Below are 20,363 nucleotides of genomic sequence, written 5' to 3' on the forward strand. Positions count from 1 at the left end.
ATAATGAACCAGCCGATAAGAAATTGAGTAGTTTAATCAGTCGGTGAGAAGCCCCACATACATACACTTTATTTAGTTGTATACCCTGACAAATAAACTCTGACCTTCGTCTTCTTGTATTCTGCTTTCTCAACTGCTCAGGAATCACCGATGCTATAGCTTCATACTCAACATCACACACACACGCACACACCCTGACGTGGTGAAGTATGGCAGGCAGACGCACAGCAGACCGCCTCGCAGCTAATTGATGCGGCGTAGACTTGACATGTTTAATCACGAAAAGGATATCGTCGTTTTGTGAGCCAGCCAACAACGAGAGCCGGTCTCGCACTCCACGATTCCGTTAAATTGTGTTTAATAAGCCGTCACACTCCCGCGACGTGCGCGCGGCCGCGTGCACATACGTACGTGCGCGTTCAGGAGCACGCATGTCTGTGTTCCCGAGCATATCCTGCTCACTGTGACCACCACGCAGTTCAGTAACTCACAGGCTCAGTTATATTGGGGTGAGTCCTGTTGTTATTGGATTAAAGCTGCCAGGGAAGGCTTTAGTTCAGATTACACAGATTACAGTCTGCAGTGCTCAGATGGACGGCACGCTTTAAAGAGCATCATCTGGCTCGCGTTACGCTGAGAGAGGGCGTTTCGGACGAACGTGCAGCTCTGCAGACGTTTGCCCACATTTTGGTCAACGGAGGCCAAAAAAGCAGCAGATGTGTTGCGGCGGGCCAAAACACAACACAGCGAGGAGAAGATCTGCATCCCATCTGGATGATTTTGGGCCGACAGCGAGTCCATAACATACCTATCCAATCCTCTCGGGTCATTTCCAGACGAGTTACACATATATTATCATTGCTAGTGACTGTACTATTACTTTAAGGTAGAATTGCATGTGAATGATATGCTCTCTGCCAGATGAAGGCTACAAATAAAAGAGCCTTATATGATATTAAATTAGTTGACATGCAAAAATCAGGAAAGAAATTGGAAGTGAAGATTGCACCAATTACAAATTGGTATCTGACTCCAAGATTTGGAGCCTGAAACTATTTATCTTTTTACAACCTCTACTTCCAGGACAGCCGCTCCGGTCCTCTCCGCTCCGTGTACAAAGCCTGGATTTCAAGATTTGCTGATTTTATTTTGGACAACATTTCAAATGAGACATGTATGCTATAGTGACAGTGATGACTTATGAGTATGTGAAGCTTACACTTTGTTCGTCACACATGATTTTCATGGATCGATGTAAATTTGAAAATTGAACAATGAATTCAGATTTTTTTTTCCAGGCCAATATGAGTGTTCTATTTTTGGTCATTTTATCTTAAAAAAAAAACATACCTTACACTGACGGGCTCCTGGAATCCTAAATTCCGGTTAAGATAAGAGTCTTTCCGCCTCTATGAAAGCTACGTACATGAAAATTAACAAAAATACACAAAGTACAGCAGGCAAATGGAGTCAGAGCATCACAGCTGTCAACAAGCGTGTGCTGTGCCAGGCCGGAGCCTTCCATGTGGAATTAGACCGGCGAGGCAGGGGGTATCTGGGGTAAAGCGAGCCGCGGTCCCACTGTGGCACATTAACCTATATGGCCAACCGACGTTGCCTGTTGGAGCCGAGCCCTCTCTTCCCACAGAGCTCCATCCCTCGTGGATTCCTCTATGTACCTTATTTGTTTTTCTGCACACCTCCGTTAAAACTGTGACCCAGAAAGCTTTCCCGCCGGGATTCAGCCATCACAAACGCACGGACGGGCAGAGGTTTACAATCCGCTCCGCCTTTTTTTTTTTTTTTCTTCCGTTTTTTGCTTCCTTTTTTTTTTTTTATTCACCAGTGTGCCAATTAAAGCGTTCGGCTCGCGTTCACCATCCAGCCTCCTCGTTTAAACTCTGTAATTAAACCAATTATCCCAAAAGAGTGGTTCAAGGTGTTTTTAAAGTATATTGAGTGTGACCAATATTGGAGCTGATGAGGTCTACCGCAGGCACAGAGCCCTGTGTTGAATAACGGGGAAAGAGGCCTTCAGACAGGAAGTAAGACAACTGAGAAATGGCGTGATCGTTGCCAGGCCCCGGCAGATCATTTCATGTTGCGTTCATTTATTTTGACTCGCACGTGTTGTTCAGATGCGGAGAGACAGGTGGGTGAAGAACAGACATCTTGAAACTGTGTGAGAACAGTGGGACTGAAACACCTGATGTTCTGTGTCTTTACACCGTTTTGCGATCGCTAAATACACAGTCAAGTTTTGTATGTTTTTAATTTAAAATGTCTCAGCTCCTCGCATTGGCACACCTGTTTTCAATCAAGGAGAGGGGAGGGAGGGTTGAGGTTTGAGGGGGTCTGGGAGGTTAAGGAAGTGTTGAAAAAGGAAGATATAAAGAAAAGGAATGAGCGAAAAGAACAAAGGAATCCAAGAATGACAGATCGAGGTGCAGAACGATGAAACCGACAGAGCAAGGAGACCGTGTGGAATGAATCGAGCTGCAAAAATAAAAAACGTTGATCTCCCGGCATCCCAGCTATTCCTTGGTTTCTGACCTATGGCGCTAAAGTCTCTCTCTCTCTCTCTCTCTCTCTCTCTCTCTCTCTCTCTCTCTCTCTCTCTCTCTCTCTCTCTCTCTCTCTCTCTCTCTCTCCCTCTCTCTCTCTTCCTCTCGCCTGCAGCTTTTCGTTCCACCAGAGCACATCTCCTTGCTGCCAGGCTCTCCTTCCATCTCCGATTTAATGCTCCTCATTTCACCCGAGCCAAAACAACAGATGCTAAAATGTCAAAGGGCCTTCCCTTCACTTATGAACTTACAGAAAAGTAAAATGGAAAAAAAGAAGAAAAAACCTTCACCAAAAAGATGAAAAGCATCCGGCCAATGACGGATTGTTGTGTTTGCAGGAATTTGACCAGGCAGTTCCTTCTCATGTCAGCGAGAAACCAAGCGGTGCCCAGTGGTCTTAGGAAAAGTGGGGATGCCAAATGTTCAGCTGTTTTGCAGGAAGATTGATCTGAATGGGATTTGGATGTTTTCTGGAGATAATCTGCCAGATATTGTAACTTTCCCTTCTTTTTGCCATGGTAATATTACGTCCTGTTACACATACATGAGTTCTCCTGTCAACGGAAACAGCGTTCCAGTCAATGTTTCCTCGAGCGATCGTTGAACACAATTCAAACATTTGCAAAGCCTATTTTTTGTGGACTGTAAAAAAAGAAACTATACTTTCCAAAAAAAATCTGGAGTGTGCTGCACTATGTGACTTTGATACAATACACATTCTTGTCGTATATATTTGCTCCCACCATTTAAAAAAAATAAATCCGGTTCCTCTGCTCAGTTTGACAATTTGATTGGATTTTACGAGCAGTGATTGACAGCTGCGTTAGAGACTCCTCGCCTCTGATTGGTTGCTTTCCGTCGGGCACGGTAGAATGTTGCAAACGCAATAACGAGCACTAAAAGAGACAGAGGAACTAGTTTGTTTTTTTGAATTACCTTCCCTATAAAAGTCACCAACTGCTGCTTTAATGTGTCATAAGTCAGACTCCCTGCACTCAATTATCTCTCTGGTCTTTGTGGGCTTTTTACCGCCACCAGCAGATAAGCTTCAAACCGGTGGAATGTGTTTGAATTTTGTACAAATATATATCGTCAACAGGCTCATTTTGCACGCGTTTGCAGTCGGATGCCGCTAAAAGAATGGGATGCTATCAACGTGGTCAATCAACTTCTAAACGCCGAGGACAGATGATTGTCCCCGCTGCTGCGTTACATGTCTTGTCCTGGACATGCGCTACGCTCCAATCAAACACTCAAGCTGCTTCCTGAATCATATGAGTGACAAAGGCAAGACGTGACGAATTGTCCAGTTCGACCAGGCACGATACCAACTGCAGTGATAGAAGGCGGGCACTGTGTGTGTCTGTGTGCGAGTGACAGCACGTGTGTGTGTGGGTGTAAGATGCAGATGCCCATAGTTCTGTTGCCATTAGAGCAGACTGCACTGCCAGATGTCTGCACAAAGTCCACTCTGTGTGTGAGTGTGTGTGTGTGTGTGAGAGTGTGCGTGTGTGTGTGTGTGTGTATGTGTGTGTGTGTGTGTGAGAGAGAGAGAGTGCGTGTAGCTATATCTTACAGCGGCTGGACACTTTCACCCACAGGCGCACATATGCACTTTGAACAAAAATGGAATGTGTGAGCGTGTGTATGTGTGAGCGTGTGTATGTGTCCGCGAGTGTGTGTGTGTGTATGTGAGTGAGTGTGTGTGTGTCTGTGTGTGAGGGTATGCAATGCATGTGTGTTTTTAGTTAAGCAGGTCAAATCTTCAAGTGTCCCAGTCTGTTAGACAGATGTTTAAGATCCCTGTTGCAGCCCTCCTCTGTCACACACACACACACACACACACACACGCTCGCACACACGCAGACACGCGCACACACACAGACACCTACCGTCTTTCATATCCACTGACAAACAAACATGCACACACAGACACCCACTCATTAACAACCAATTAGAGAGCAGATATTGGCTCACTGGAGGAAACTAAAGGCCAACCAGCACTGTTCTCTGCTTCCAACGCCAAGTCACAACAAATAGCTGGATGCAGGCCAGGAGTGTGTGTGTGTGTGTGTGTGTGTGTGTGTGTGTGTGTGTGTGTGTGTAGGTGTGTGTGTGCATGCAGATGCGAGGGTGTTTAGATGTGTGTTGTTGACTTCTTCCCAAGTTTGGCAGTCCAATCTCATCTTCGTTCTTTATAAAAAAGAATTTAAAAAAGCACGCACTCAAATAATGAAATGCAGTTTTACACCCTGCAAGTCTTGTTGTTTGTTGCATCAGCCGGCGAGTCTCAGTAGTACAACTCTCACACGCTTCAACATTATCTTTCTCACGTGGGAACGGGGCATGAGCTATGTTTAACACACACCGAAACACACAATAACACACACTCTCTGTGGGATTGTAGCAGTGTGTTTATGCCGGTATCGGATGAGGAGATTCTTGAGACATTTGGCTCTCTGGAGAACATGTTGACAACATCCCTCTCGTTCTTCCTCTCTGTTTACCTCGATCGCGGTCTCCAGCTCCCCACCCTTCCCCCCTGGACGTGGACGCTTTTATTCGTAATAAACTACACTGTTGCAGAGTACCGAACAGGGGAAGAGTTGCAAATACACACACTAAAATACGCTGGCTCAGGATGGCTTTTACATTTGAGAGTGAAAGTCTTCACCCATCCAGTTTGATGGAAATATTACGCGGTCCAGATTTGCATAAAACGTAAATGCGGTTGATAAATGACTTAAACCTAAGGCAGGCTGAGCAACTATAAATGGCCCACGTAAATAAAAATAAATAAGTAAGTCATTGAAAAAGGCTCGAGCATCAGCCCCTCACATTGCTCTGTTTGCACTCCCTAATTTAAACGAGATGTGGAACCATATTTTACCATTTCTGCCGTTCCGTTTGTTACATTTCATATTAGTCTCACAGATTTACATCTCATGTTCACATTTGCATCGTAACCTTTTAAGTAGGCCCTGGGGCCACGCACAGAAACCAAATATTTAGCTATTTCTCCCTGTTTCAACTTAATTACATATTTACACATAACATCGTGATATTTTAAGTGGGCACAAAAATCCATGCAGTGGTTGTAGTGTATTACATTATGCATTTAGGAGAGGCAGATACAGAAATATTGTTTTTGATTCATGCAGACACCGATTGATTAGGAGTAGAGAGTGGAGGAAATTAACTTTCTGTGTCACATGAGGTTTTGTGGTCGAGAAACACAGACGTTCTTGCAGTTGAACTTATTGTTTGCTACCGTGTCGGCTCACAAGCCAAAGAGTTTGGCCACCCCTTGCTTAAATAATGTATAGAAACCACTGAAGTTTTCTTTTGACTTCACGCTCGTGACACAAAGAACGCTCCCAAAGCACATTTGGTAACGTGTCCATCCCGGTGCCACATCTTGTGAAGCCACAGTACGGTCACAGGAGCTCTCATGCCCAACCCTAACCCTCTCTGTCTCTGTCTCTTACTCGCTCTCTTCCTGGATCGGGGCTCATTAGTGGCGACAACAGCGCTGTTGACCCCTTAGCCTTCCCCCTTTTGTCTCTCCTCTCCATCTCCCCACTATTTTCTCCCCATCTCCTCTCCTTTCTCTTCATCTCACTTGCCTCACTCTCTCCCTCATCGCCCTATCATCATTCACCCAGCAAGAGTTTGGCAGGGGTCTACGTGTGTGTGTGTGTGTGTGTGTGTGTGTGTGTGTCGCCAGGGGCCAGCCTGCGCCTGTGTACAGCAGAGGTCTTCGGCAAGGACAACACAGGGGACTCTGTCCTTGTCTAACCCCCTGAAAATAGCACAAAGGTGTGCGTTTGTGTGTGTGTGTGTGTGTGTGTGTGTGTGTGTGTGCGTGTGTGTGTGTGTGTGTGTGTGTGTAATGCTATGTACAGTGTCCTGAGTATGAGCAATAGCTTGTAATAATAATAGCGCGGTCAGAGGTCCACTATAGGGCCAACAGGGACAAGCTACGCAGAGCGTATAAAAGCACCAATAAAAGGCGACTGCAGCTCCTCTCATGTTGGACACACAGTTCAGGATTGTTGCAGTGACTCACACCAAGTGCAGTGCCACCGTTCACCTGGCCGTTCAGCCCCATGGGCTTTTTAAAACACAAATGAGAAACCCAACACAAATATGGAAGACACTACGGCCCTTCAAGTGCACCTTTTGAACTGAAGCCTCAGCGGCAGAAAGTAGAGGCGGTAAGTGGCGGTTTAATTTCCACGCACCGTCTGATTGAAGCCTGATTTACCCGCTCAAATCAGGCCCCTGATGATGTGACATTTATGGTTTTAACGACGGGATATGTGGCATTTATTAACATTTGCAATGTAAAGTTTTGTTTCATCAAATAATTGCTTAAATTAAGGTGTCAATGTATTTTTGGGATTGCAAAAAGCCATGTTTACCACATATAGTAGCATATTAACGATTCTGCTTTGTTCAGCGGAGTGTTTTCTTGGTGTTCGTTTCCCCTTAAAGGCAAGGGCGGGAACGTATTTTGAATGTCGTCCAGTAACGAGCTCGCCATTAAAAACGAGCTGACCTTCCGCTGTGGCCGCAGTCGTGAATTGGACATCCTCTCCACTTAGGCGTATCATTTCAAGTGTCTTGTATCAGGCCTTTTAGTCACACTCAGCCACGTGCACGCATCTCCATCGACCAGCCCCCGAATTAGATTACACCAGTTTGTAGTCTGAACACTAGGATAATCAAAGAGGAAATGCTGTTTTTCCCCGTCTATTTTCTCTTTTAAAGTCGGCTCTCCAGTCACTTCCGTGTCAGCGGCTGTCAGAGCTTCAGCATGCCCTTGATGGAGGAATGACGGAGTGGGCAGACTGCAGGAATTACATGTCTGCAAGGCCCACAACAGCTAGCAGATGTCCCGTCTGTGTGAGGCCACATTCGTCTGCAGTGGGGGGGAAGAAGAAAAAAAAAAAAAAACGCGTTGGCTGAACGCTCTACTGTGCCTCAATCTGAGCTGTTGACTCTTTGGTAATGATGCAAGTCAGGCTAAACATAACAAACCATTAGCATACTCATTGTGCCGACAGAATCTCACTTTCTGTGGCGTATGAGAGAGCTCGACAGACACTGGGAATGCAGATCAGTTGCCGAGTTCGAGGCGCCGGCATGAATCCGGCTTAATGATGGAATTATGAGCCGCTGTAAAAAACAGGTTCCTTTAAACTTCTGATATTTAGTTTTTATACAGATGTGTATTCAGTGGCCACGCGTTTGACCACCATGTCTTCTTTTCTTCACCCTGTTGTTTATCCACGCCTCGATGGAAAGACATCTGCAACTCCAATTAGTTATTTATCTCAACAATCACGTGACCTCGAAATGCTTGAAGCCCGGGATCATCATCCTGCTAATGCTGTAAAAAAAAGAAAAAAAGAAAGGAAAGATGGTCTCAGAGAGCCGAGGCATGTGAAAGCAGAAGAAAAGAAAGAAAAAAAAATGAAAAAAAAATAAGATAAACCCCTTTGAGACGGACATGATTTCCCTCTGGCCGGTCCCAGTGAACCTTGAAAGAAAAACAAGACGCAAAAGGGAGAAGACGAGAACTATGCAGCGACAGAGAAGAGAAAGAAGAACGGGATTAGTGGCAGCGGCAGGAGGCTGGAAGGAAAAGAAGATAGAGACACAGACAGGAAACGAGGGAAAGAAATGAATAGGGGGTCTGGCTCTGCTCGGCCTTTATCAGAGGAAACGGGGGAAGCTGTATGGACCAAGGCCAGGGTTCATACTCTCACCGAGCTCGTCCTTCTTCCTTCGTTCCCTCTCTTGCTTTTTCTACTTTTGATTCGCTCCTCTTCATATCCGTGTACATCTCTACATTTTGTCTTCAAATTACTGCAAAACTGTTCCATTGAAAACACGTCTATGCAAATGAGACACAAGTGTACGTGTCTTTGTCCATAGAAGTTCAACTTTGCTGTGTTGTCTTGCTGCCTTTTGAACATCTGGTAGATGGGACACAATATTCGTTTTTAAGACCTGCAACGCAAACACACACACACACACACACACACACACACACACACACACACACACACACACAGTTATGTGTGCGAACACACTCGCTCCCCTGACAGCTTTGCTGTTTGGGTGGGATGGGAGTGATTGATTAGTCTCAATGGAGACGATGCGTTTTCTAATGAACCAAAGGGAAAGCTGGCATGCTAATTTGTGTCTCGTGGAACGGATGGGTCGTGCTCGCCTGTGTGTGTGTGTGTGTGTGTGTGTGTGTGTGTGTGTGTGTGTGGGTGTGCACACGCAGTACATTTGTTTCAGTGAACGTTCATATATTTTTTATTTTCTGTTCGTGGGCTGCATGTGAGATAATCCCAACAAGGCTATTTCCATCCACCTTTTCAATTTGATCATCAAGTGAATGTCGCTAATTTTTTCTGACCGGCCAAGGTGGAAACGGGCTGTAACGACAAAGGAAAGTGTAAAAACTCGTTGGTTAATTAATGCCGTACACACGAGGCATGCGACCAAAACTGTAACCCTTCTTCAAATGAATACATTAAAGAGCCACACGTTCCCCTCGACGTCACAACAGCCGGTTGAAAGGTCAGCCAAGTGTTTGTGTGTGTGTGTGTGTGTGTGTGTGTGTGTGTGTTGATATGTGTATAGATGCGTCGCTGTCCATAGTACTGAAACAGAGCGACAGATGCGGTTTCTTAGCCTGATTACTTTTCGTGGTTGTTGATAGAACTTCTGGTCCTAACTCCCCCCTCGGCCTCTTCTTCTTTGTTTCAATCGACAGACAGGAGAGAAACAAGAGTGAAGTGAAGGAAAAGTCATCGAGCGAGAGAGAGAGAGAGAGGGAGAGAGACATAGAGAGAGAGAGAAAGAGAGAGATGCGAGCCATAAACATCTGTTTCTAATTGCCAAAAATATCTGGCGCTCTGATAGTGCTCCACTCGTATACGAGTGCTCTGATGAATAAACACATTCTTTCGATTTTTAAAACCGTAGCCTTGTGCAGCTCTATCAGCCAAGATGTTGCTCCGATGGTCTCACACAACTTAGGCCACACGGTTTTATTATCAATAGGCTGACATTTGTACCAAACAAAGAGCAATATATCATGGTTTATTGGGAGAAACCAAGCAATTCTATATTGCAGCACCCCGACAGAACCAGAATGGATTGATCCTTTGTCTCAAACCCACGTTTTCCCACTATTGCGATGCTTGGACACAGCCTGGCAGTGGGATGAGGCTTTTGAGGTCACTGCACTGGAGAATCAGCATCAGCAACTGTTTCTCCCACTGCCGGAAATTTAAATAAACACCAGCGAACGTAAAACTCCCTTCGCCGTCTTCCTGAAAAATTCTGTTTAAAGTTACACTTGTGCGTTGATGGAAATTGGCTTATAAAGATGTATGCTCTACATGTTCTTCAGTGTGTGTGTGTGTGTGTGTGTGTGTGTGTGGGTGTGTATGCGCACACGTGACGCCGCCACGGTGATTTAGATGCAGTCGATTATCTGCGCCACAACGCGGCACACCTGATGCGAACACAGCTATTGCATGCTTTTTAATGACATGCCTAATACCGCCCACACACACACACATTCACAAATCAAGCGTGACACATTAACATATCAGCGTGGTGATGTGCCTGTACCAGTCACTTTGATTATGATATGCTAATCTGACCTATAATTTACTTCCTGTCATGTCTCTGTCATCTCCTCCAGTGTCCTGCTCACCCCACCCCCTCTCCTCCGTGTATTTACTCCCGCTCCGTTTGATTTACTCGCTGTATTGGCTTGTCTCTTATTAGAAACTACATTGCCAAAGCCGTATACAAAGGGAATCAATATTTTACAACATTAGCGAGCAACCGTCCATCCATTCGAACCATGCTGAGATGCTTAATTGCTTTGTTTGACATCATGTACGATGAAATAATCAAAGGCCGAAATGGAGGGGGAGGCATTAATCACAGGAGCTGAAGCTGTGCACACCGGATGGCTTGTGCTTTTTGACCTTAATGAAAGACAAACATCACTGTCTCCCCCTTTTTCAGTTTTCTTTTCAATGAAAAGTTTTGGGGTTTTTTTGTTTCAAAGGGGAGGAAACTGAAGTTCATTTTTCCATCGACGTCCATTAATTTCGCTCCACTTGTCAGTAAATCTGCAGCGGCTTGGCTTCGCTCCGGCACCATAAAAGGTCCATCGAGTGCCGGGGAGATCGAAAAGCCTCCTCCTCCTTTAAGAATTAATGTCAGTTTAACGAGAAAAGGGATTTAAAAAAGAGAGAAAAAAAGGAAAGCGTTAATGGTTGAGTTAATGGCCGTGTCTTCCTCTTGTCCCCCCTTGCAGCCGCTGCAGATAGACGACAACTTCTGCGGCCAGGACTTCAACCAGCCTCTAGGGGGCACCACCGCCATCGAGGGCATCCCGCTCTACGTGGACAAGGACGACGGCATGACCTCCGTGGCGGCCTACGACTACCGCGGGCACACCGTGGCGTTCACAGGCACACGTGGCGGACGCATGAAGAAGGTAGACACCCACGTGTGTGTGTGTGTGTGTGTGTGTGTGTGTGTGTGTGTGTGTTTTCCGTAGAGGAGAAGCAGCATTGGTGTTTTGGTGTGAAACCCTTGCATCTTCATTTTTGATGCGTAGTGGATGTATTAAGTTGGAGAAAAGGATTAAGAACTCTTCAGACAGGTCAAAACAATCGATACACATTCAATTCAGAAACTCTTTTTAAAGCCCACAGTATATAGAGCGTATCATAGTCCACTGTGAAAGTTGTTTGTCTGGCAATTCTCGCACATTGTAAACGATAGATTACAGTTATAGCCGGAAAAAAAATAATATAATGTAACAAAAATGGGGATTTAAATGCTCCTGCCGGAATAGAGTGTGCGTGTGTGTGTGTGTGTGTGTGTGTGTGTGTGTGTGTGTGTGTGTGTGTATGCACGTGTTTTTGTGTGCGTGCCATGCTCTACAGAAAACCACTTTCACTCTGAAGCAATTTTGTGTCATTTTATGATGTATTTTCAATGGTCATTGGTTTTGACATTGCTGACAAATGGTTTTGTCATCAAATCTCATTGCAGACATCAGCGCTACGTATATCAGCACTACGTATATATATACACACACATGTATGTGTGTGTGTGTGTGTGTGTGTGTGTGTGTGTGTGTGTCTAGCGCTGGTGTTGTTTGACAAAGCCAAGCTGTGTGGTTTTTTCTTTTTTCTATCTTGCCAGTGTTGTTTGCTGGTCTCGTCCCAGTGTTGCTAGATCCCAGTGAGTGTATCTGAGTGGCTTCAAGGTGGGTGAGGATGATTTCCTGTGTGTCCCCTGAGCTGAAGGAAACCCAGTGTTTGGTGGTGTTTTCTTCTTTTTGTACATCTGTGTGTTTGTTTGCGTGCTCATGCTCACAATAGTGGCCTCGAAATCTCTCCTCAATCACAGGCAAGCGGTAATTTCCCACCGTGTGCGGCGTACGCTCAGCATGAAGTCCCTCTGTGTGTCTGATCATGTGCGCCTTTGGGTTTACAGAGTGTGTGTGTGTGTGTGTATGTTGAGTAGACCGCAGGGTGTGTGTGCCAATCAGCCGCTCCTTCATCTGAGATCCGACTAAGCCGCTTCTGTTTCTTTTCTTGATTTGTTCTCTTTTCATCCTTCGCAGGACATCTCTGTATGAGTGTGTCACCAATAGTCTGAAGACTGAATTTTAAAAAAAGAGAGTCCTAAGGATGTATACCTACAATATAAAATAATTGCATAAATATATATGTATTACTAAATATATAAGAAAGGAAGTTACATCCACATTTCTCTGACAGCTTCATTTGAAATTGACGTTTTTCAAGATTATTTTTGAAACGCTTTTAAGTCAACTATTGTTTTGCAAAGGGCTTGTGTCTCGGGTTGGAAGTGTTTGCGTTTACATCGCACTTTCTGCTATTTTCTGTTCGAGCCGGAATGCGTTTGGGAAAATATTCAGCTGCTACACTTTTTCATACCAGTTTGACAGCTTAAACGTTGGGCCTTGTGTTTCCGTGTAGCCGGAGGAACGTCTGCCGCAGTAATGCTGCTGTCAACTGCTTTTATATAGGATATGATAATGTGCAAGCTTACACACACACACGCTCGCACACACACACACACACACACACACACACACACACACACACACACACAAACACGTGCCTCCTTACACGGCTTCCTGTCTCTGGTGTTTTGCTACGTCGACTGAAACCTGGCCCGCGAGTCCTTGTGCCTGACCCCTGTTCTGTTGTGTGTGTGTGTGTGTGTGTGTGTGTGTGTGTGTGGGCAGACGGATGATCTGTGCTGGGGGTTTGAAGAGCTTCTGTAGAGAGGAGGGGGGGTCAGCAGATCCTGGATGATACCCCGCTGATCGGAATCCCATTTCCCCTCAGCCGGCATGCCTTCCTGTGCTCCGGGAGACCGAGGGAAGGAAGGTGAACTCGGGAGGAGGAGGGTGGAGGCGGCCGCCGTCCTGGGCGCCGATCAATGCAGATGCTGTAGCAGCATGCGGAGGCCTGGCGGGACAGAGGCACTAATAACAATAAATCAACACAATTACACAATTATGCCAATTACCTTCACGAGGCGTCGTCCGCCGGTGCCTGGTTAAATTCTTCCTCTGACACAGGATGCGATTTGCGTTTTTGGGGCTTCAAACGAGGTCTCCTCCAAACTAAATTGGACAGCGACTCCTAAATGACGAAACTGGATTCATACCAAAGTGGAGCGAGAAAGAGGGGAAGGGAGCCGGGATGAGAGGAGCAGAGAGAGCGAGGCAGATGGGATGAGAGATGGTTACGGGCTGTGTTGTGTGTTTTAACATTTCTTTTTTATTGCTATTCATTGGGAGTTAAACTGCACTCCTTGGCCCTAATGAAATGTAAAGCTTTGCAAGCACAGTGGCTGTCTGCGCACGTGCACGCTCATGAGGGATCCCACAGCAATGTGGCTGCTGCACGGACACGTCCCGGCTCGCCAGACGTATCGATTGATCTATGAATATATAATCGTTAGTGTAAATCTCAAACCCAGCCAGTCCATTGGATAAGTGATGGTGTCTTTCGTCTGGGTAAGCGAGAGAGAGAGAGAGAGAGAGAGAGAGAGAGAGACATGTAAGGCCAGTCAGCATGCATGTGCTGCCCTCCTCATGTCTTCATTACTGTTGGGTTTATGGCCTTCCTTCCTTCCTCACAAGTTTTGACTGTGTGTGTAAGGACCATTGTTGTTGTACGAAGTCGCCGCCGCTCGTCGACTGCCCGGTCTTGACTTCGGGGTCAAACTCATACACCAAATCAGCATTCTGTTGGCAGCCTTCATGGGTTTGACGGTGGAGAACAGCTGATTAAGAGCCCCGTGTCGGAAATAGAGGCTAATTTTGTGATTTAATTGTGCAGGGTGGCCTTTTGTTAGGAGAAGGTCGCCATGGCATTGAGCGACCAGTAATAAGAAAGGCGTAAGACCGTCGACAGACCGCAGACTATGCAACTTGCGGCGAAAGGACACGTGACGGGCTGGACGAAGGAATCCATGCATTGGTCGCTTCAATCGCAAAGAAGATCAGTCAGTTTGGGACTTCTAAACAGACGAAGCGAGCACATTGAAGTCAAGTTGTGTTTTGCGTTGACATTTTCAAATGACCAAACCCTTAATCGGCAGATTGATAGCGACCCTGACGAATCACTAGTCATAGTAAAACAAATGAGTCGCAACCGTGAACCACGCTCCCGTAGCGCCAGGCAGCGTTGACCACTTGCCGACTTGAGCCTGACGTCGAAGCACGTTTTGTTATGTCGTTTCTGTTCGGCAGGCTCCTCGTCCAGAACATTAATCGCGCAAAGCTCCTGACCCTGCGGTCGAAATGAAAATTATGTCTTTTAACCTGCTGTTGCTCCAGAGTGCCTCTTATATTGTTCTGATAACATTACTTTAAAATAAAAGCGTGCAATACACTAGTTTTTACTTCGTTATTGAATTTGGCGCATACGGCAATTAATCAGTTACATTTTTTCAACTTTGCCCAGCCCTAATTAATGTTATATTCTTTATTTGACGATCAGATCCAGTTAAGAGCTCTTTGAAAAGTATTATTTTTGTTGTAAATGTTTCTACCCAGTGCGGCACCTTAAAGAAATGCTAATACAAGCTAACACTATCCATAATGAGCTACAAGTCATGAGTGTGTCTCTATCACAAAGGCCGCCTCAACTGTTGGACCTGCCAGAATGCTTGGTACCCGACTCAGGGCTGCACGATGAAAGACACTCAACGGAGGGTGTCTGAGGTAGGATGAAGGATGGACAGTACGGCGTGGGCCATTAGAGATACAGTTTGGCTATTTGGTGGAGGGAACAGTTACAGCTTTGTCACACAGAACAGGCCTCCTCTCTCCTCGTGAAAAGCCACCAGTCTCACGTCTGCCAGCCTGCCAGCAGTATATGTCTACATTATATATTGTTGTTCTTTGCTCAGTGCTTCAAAGTCGAACATATTCCTTTTGAAAAAATACCCACAGTGCATCACTTTGTAGGGAGACACGGGAGTAGGTGGCGGGCCGATAGCTTTTTGACAGCATGAAATTGCACCATGGGACGCCTTCTCTGTGCCGTATGCCAGAAACATCCTTAATAAAAAAAAATCAAATAAAATGAATACAAAAAATCCTCCTCAGATCTCGGTAAAAACCTGGAAATCCTTTCATTCCCCTCATTTCGTTGGGTCTTTTGTCTACCTGGAGAGAACAAGGCGCTCTCGCCACATCAGGCGAGATGAAAAGGAACTCTCAACAGCCTCAAGTATTTCCACTGTCAAGAAACAAAAAGAGGCAAGCACAATGAAGACGGAGAGGGGGGGCAGTGGATAGGTGTATGAGTGTGTGTGTGTGTGTGTGTGTGTGTGTGTGTGTGGTGGGTGAAGAGGGTGGGTGGGGGCGGTTTCATGTCATTTCATCATTTCCCTGCGAGCAGCGAATCCAATTACTTTTCCCCTTTCCCTTTCCATCTCGGAAGATAGCCTGAGTGACGGGCCGATCGGTGCAGCGCTACCGCGGTAACCGTGCCAACCCGGGTTGATTGACAGAGCACCGGCACTTTGCCGCCTTGAGACACGGAGACAAGTGAGGGACTGGTTAGACCAGAAGTTCGCGGGCCCCGCGGTCCCACTCAGAGACGATCTCCTTTGCTTTTTTTGGCAAGTGGTGGTGGTGTATATACAGTGTGTGTGTATATATATATATATATATATATATATATATATATATATATATATATATATATATATATATATATATACACACAGTGGTCCCTCGTTTATCGCGGTGGATACGTTCAAAAAATAACCCGCGATAGACGAAATCCGCAAAGTAGTCAGCTTTATTTTTTACCATTATTATACATGTTTTAAGGCCGTAAAACCCCTAACCACACACCTTTATGCACTTTTCTCAGACAGGCATTAACATTTTCTCACATTTATCTCTTATTTAAACACTCTCAAAGTTTCGCGGATTTAAAAAAATAAGCCCGAACATGTTTAACAAATTTCATTTTAATGATCAACCTACGAGGTCCTCTGACCCGTATACCTCTTTGTCCGGGCGCCGCTCCGCTGACTTTTTATCCGGACGTATTCTGTACTGTACAGGAGACACTGCACGGAGGAGACGGATTACAAGATGTACAGTACAGTCTCTTAGCTTAATGAGGGCGCAGAACACAATGCGCGTTCATACCGTACGCCGTAAAAAACTCGCTGTTTCCATGAAACAGCGAGTCCACAAAAGGTGAACCGCGAGGGACGACTCTATATATATATATACTAGCTCCTCTGTAACACCCTCACCCTTCCACTAAACTTTCTGTTAACAGTGTCCAAGCCCCTAATAAGCAATATAATGAGCAGTATTCTGTGAATCCTTTGTCTGTGAAACAGTGGAAATGTTTTCCTGAAAGAGCGGTGATAAGATATAAAGTCAGTAAAGTCAATAGAATTTGCAAAGTCTGTGAATCATCCTGTAACCATTCAAAATGTATTCGGCACTCGAGGAACCAACGGTCTCAGCAGTGTGCTTTGCAGGGTACCGGCCCGGCCGGTTCCAGTGTCCTGCGGATGAGAGGGCCTTGGATCTCTTCCCAGAGGTTTAGATGGCCGTGCATGCGAGGGCTCTCCGAGCTTAGCAGTGAAACTCGCTGTCAGAATGATTAAGCCTAATCAGGAAACATGGGATGGGAGGTAATTTAGCATGTGAATGCTAATTAGCGCTAGCATTTAGACTGGCAGACGATGATTGAAGCGGCGCATCGGCTGCTCAGCCTGGTTAAATGGCAAAAACACCAGGCTGGCGGAGATGATTGATAATCTCGGATCGGGCTGCTGTCTTTGGCCCTGTTTGTGTGTGTGTGAGTTTATGTGTGTGTGTGTGCGGACTAGAGCTCCTCTTCTCTCCAATGCAACCTTCATAATGAGCAGATGAGCGCAACACCTGAGCACACTATAATTCCGTCTTTATCCCATTAAGTAGAAGTTAGTGGAATAATGTCCTATTAGTTTCTCGGAATACACACACAGACTTTTTGTGAAGACTGCTGTGTGTGTGTGTGTGTGTGTGTGTGTGTTAGTGGTATCATTTATGCCTGGAGCTTCTTCCCTTAGTGTGAGTGAGTTTCGGCATGCACACTGGTTGCATATGTTGTGTGCGCTTAAAATTATGCGGACACGTATACGTCACTGTGTTCGTGGTGTGATCCTCCTTAAATGAAGTGTGTGTGTGCGCGTGCGCGCGTGTGTAGCCACTGAGAATGCTGTGGTGTCAGTGTGTAAATTTTGCAAAGATAATATTGCCGCTATAAGCAATGCTAATGTTTGAGTAAATTATCATCCTATTCTCCCCGTTAATACGCTGCTGCACTCCCTCTCTTCAGGTCTTTTCCTGCCTCCAACCCCCTTCTTAGCCCGCTGCTCCCTCTCTCACTCATGTCACCTTCAGCTCCCTCTCTCCCGACTGAGGTGGGCGAGATGCCCACAAATCCCCCCCTTAGAGGATTTCCAGCCTCATCTAGGTGTGTGTGTGTGTGTGTGTGTGTGTGTGTGTGTGTTTGTGGGGCGCACCGTCCTTCTCTCCTCTCTCTCATTCTCCCTATCTCCTCTATCCATTAGTACATTAGTGTACGTCAGCCTGGGACAAAAAGAAGAAGAAGAAAAAAAGTGCTATCTCTGTCAAGCCTTTCACGAGAGAGAGAGAGACTCCGAGGGACACTGAGAGGAACCGAGATAGAGATGAGCAGATACGAGGACATGTAAGGCAGACACAAAAGTGATCCTTGTAAATGATTATACGGAGCATCGGCATGGCTCTCTGTGCCCCCCGTGTTTGTCCGGGAGATTGTTTGAGGCCAGAGCAATCTGCAAAAAGCTGTTGTACTCATTCGCGACATCCCAAGCCAGCGGTGAGTCAAGTTGTCGTTTGTGCAAGTGAACAGCAGCGAAGTGACCTAACACAGGAGCGTTTTCATGGAGCACAATGAGGCATTTTTCACCACTGGCCTCTCCAGGGGAAGAAAACCAGTTTGAACTGGCCGTACGATGTCACACCACGTGAACTTCAAACGATGAACGTGTTAAAATCTCTTGCACTTGTTTCAGGCATCTCACCAAAAAAAAATAAAAAAAAAATTCATAAAAACCTCTGACTTTGCAACGCGAGAACCGGAAGTGCAAAAAGAAACGCTGAGTCATTTCTGGGGTTTTAGAGCTCACTCCTGCAACGCTCTATTCAGTCGCTTTTTGAAAAAGAAGGATTTGGAAAACACTTCCCCCGTCTGAAGCACATCTGAAATGGCTTTCTTTTAAAGAAATCAAAGTCCTTCTTCCTGTCTCTTTTTACGGCCTCACAGGAAATGAATGCATTAGCGTGAAAATGAATCAGTGGGACTACACCTAAGACTGGCTGCCACGCGTTAAAATGTCTCCTCCAGACTCATTTGCATTTGAATTCTCCAGGTGTTACTTATTATAGGAGGAGACAAATGGACAGTGTGTGTGTTTTTTTTTAAGTCAGCACAGCGTCAAATGAGGATGGAGTGATACAGGAATAGTCCTCTTGCAGCGCTGGCAGAGTGATCTGAATTACAACAGCAGGATGTCTGCCACCTCCGGGACGCAGGCCGACACGATACCGCTCTGCATCACTTCTCAGAAGCAGCCGCTGCTAATGTGCCACTGTGGTTGTGGGTTCAATTCCCAAGCGGGCTATCCCTTCATATGTATTACCCCCCGTGTCCTTGAGCAGGGCATTATCTCAGCCGTCCCCTCTGGAGGAATATGGCTCAATGTTAATGGACGTGCGATGTGCATGGAGAGCGAGATGGATGGATTAGTGAGCTAATGAATCTTTGATAAGTGGGAAGGCTTTGTGAGTGTCAAGAGACGAAGGGAAAGATCACAGCTGAAGCTATCAGCCGTGGGATGGCTTTAATCCACACAAAAAAACACTGCAGTGTTTGACTTTCGTCTTGCCAATATGGAAACGAAGGGATGTGCCTGTAAGTTTCTGTAAAGCAAAGCCATTCGGGAAAAGAAGGCAAGATCCTTCTTTTCCCGGATGTTTTTGGACAAATGTATAAAACACAATTTGGTGTGTCATTGTCAGATCTGACAAGCCAACGAGGAAGCGCCTTCAACATACACAATTCCTAATGGCCAGCAGGCGGCGACTGTGGTTGCAAATAGAAGTCTAAACGGATAGACGTCAATGAGAAAAGACTAGCTTGTGATTGACGGGTCGCGAACACGGAGCCGTGCGGCCTTGGTGTTGTTGTGTCTTGAAGTTGTAACCGTTTCATTGTGTGTTTTCAGTTCATTAAGGATAATTGATCACAATTTGGTTGACTGAAAATGTCTTATTCAGCATTTTGGTTGTACAGATTTCTATGGCCAAAATGCCGAACTTGAGGCTTGAAAGCCTTAGTCCACAAAACAACGAATGACGTCCCAGTGTCGACATTCAGTTCTTTACAGTCTGTTGTTGTTATTGTTGCTATAAAAACATAATTTTGTTGTCAGGGAGAACTGACTTTATAAAGCTCTAGATCAAATGCTGCTGCTATAACATTGGATAACTTGACTACATTCGACCTGTAGGGGGTTTAGGAAGAGATGTCTGCAGGTTAGGTTAGCCCTCCCTCCCAGAAATTCTGATCACCGAATACCTCCACATCATATTGACACTGATTTCTCCATGCATATACATTAAATTACCTTTGTTGCATGAACTATCTTTTGCCAATATTAGTATTTTGATTTGTTTTCGCTGTTACTCACCTTTGGGCCATGCTGTGAATACAGCACATTGTAGTCACAGAGGGAAAAATGTGAAAGAAAGAAACCCGGTGCAACCCCGTAGCTCCAGGAATCCAGTGCGCTTTAGACATCGGCGGCTCCATCGTTGGGGCCATGCGAGGCCACAAGTGGAGCCGAACAACAGACCCAGACACATATGCAGACGCTCAGCAATGGTCAGTGATGTGCTCGGACAGCTGTTGTGCTGATGGCCGGTGTCAGGTGCCCGTGGCCTGATTCAACCTGGCCAAACCTCTCTCGTCCAAAACGTGTCGCAGCGGATACACGAGGTCACGGGCGGACATGTGTTTTTGTAGCTGGTGTGCATCTGGTGAACAACTGGCATGTTTTAGGTGGGACAGGGTGGGGGGAGCCGTGTGTGTGTGTGTGTGTGTGTGTGTGTGTGTGTGGTGTGTGGTG

General features: G+C 45.8%; 1 protein-coding gene across 3 annotated transcripts in view; it reads left to right on the forward strand.

The window, feature by feature from the left end:
• Positions 1–20,363, forward strand: part of LOC137799940 (plexin-A1-like) — a 231,357-nt gene that overhangs the window by 42,013 nt on the left and 168,981 nt on the right. For all 3 annotated transcript variants that reach the window (XM_068596847.1, XM_068596848.1, XM_068596850.1), the window contains exon 3: positions 10,927–11,109. In XM_068596847.1, the coding sequence (XP_068452948.1) occupies positions 10,927–11,109 (183 nt within the window). The remainder of the gene's footprint in view (positions 1–10,926; positions 11,110–20,363) is intronic.

This window comes from Clinocottus analis, unplaced genomic scaffold (assembly GCF_023055335.1).
Source record: "Clinocottus analis isolate CAN_PGR_092001 unplaced genomic scaffold, fCliAna1.0.p SCAF_4, whole genome shotgun sequence".
In the NCBI taxonomy this organism is placed as follows: domain Eukaryota; kingdom Metazoa; phylum Chordata; class Actinopteri; order Perciformes; family Cottidae; genus Clinocottus; species Clinocottus analis.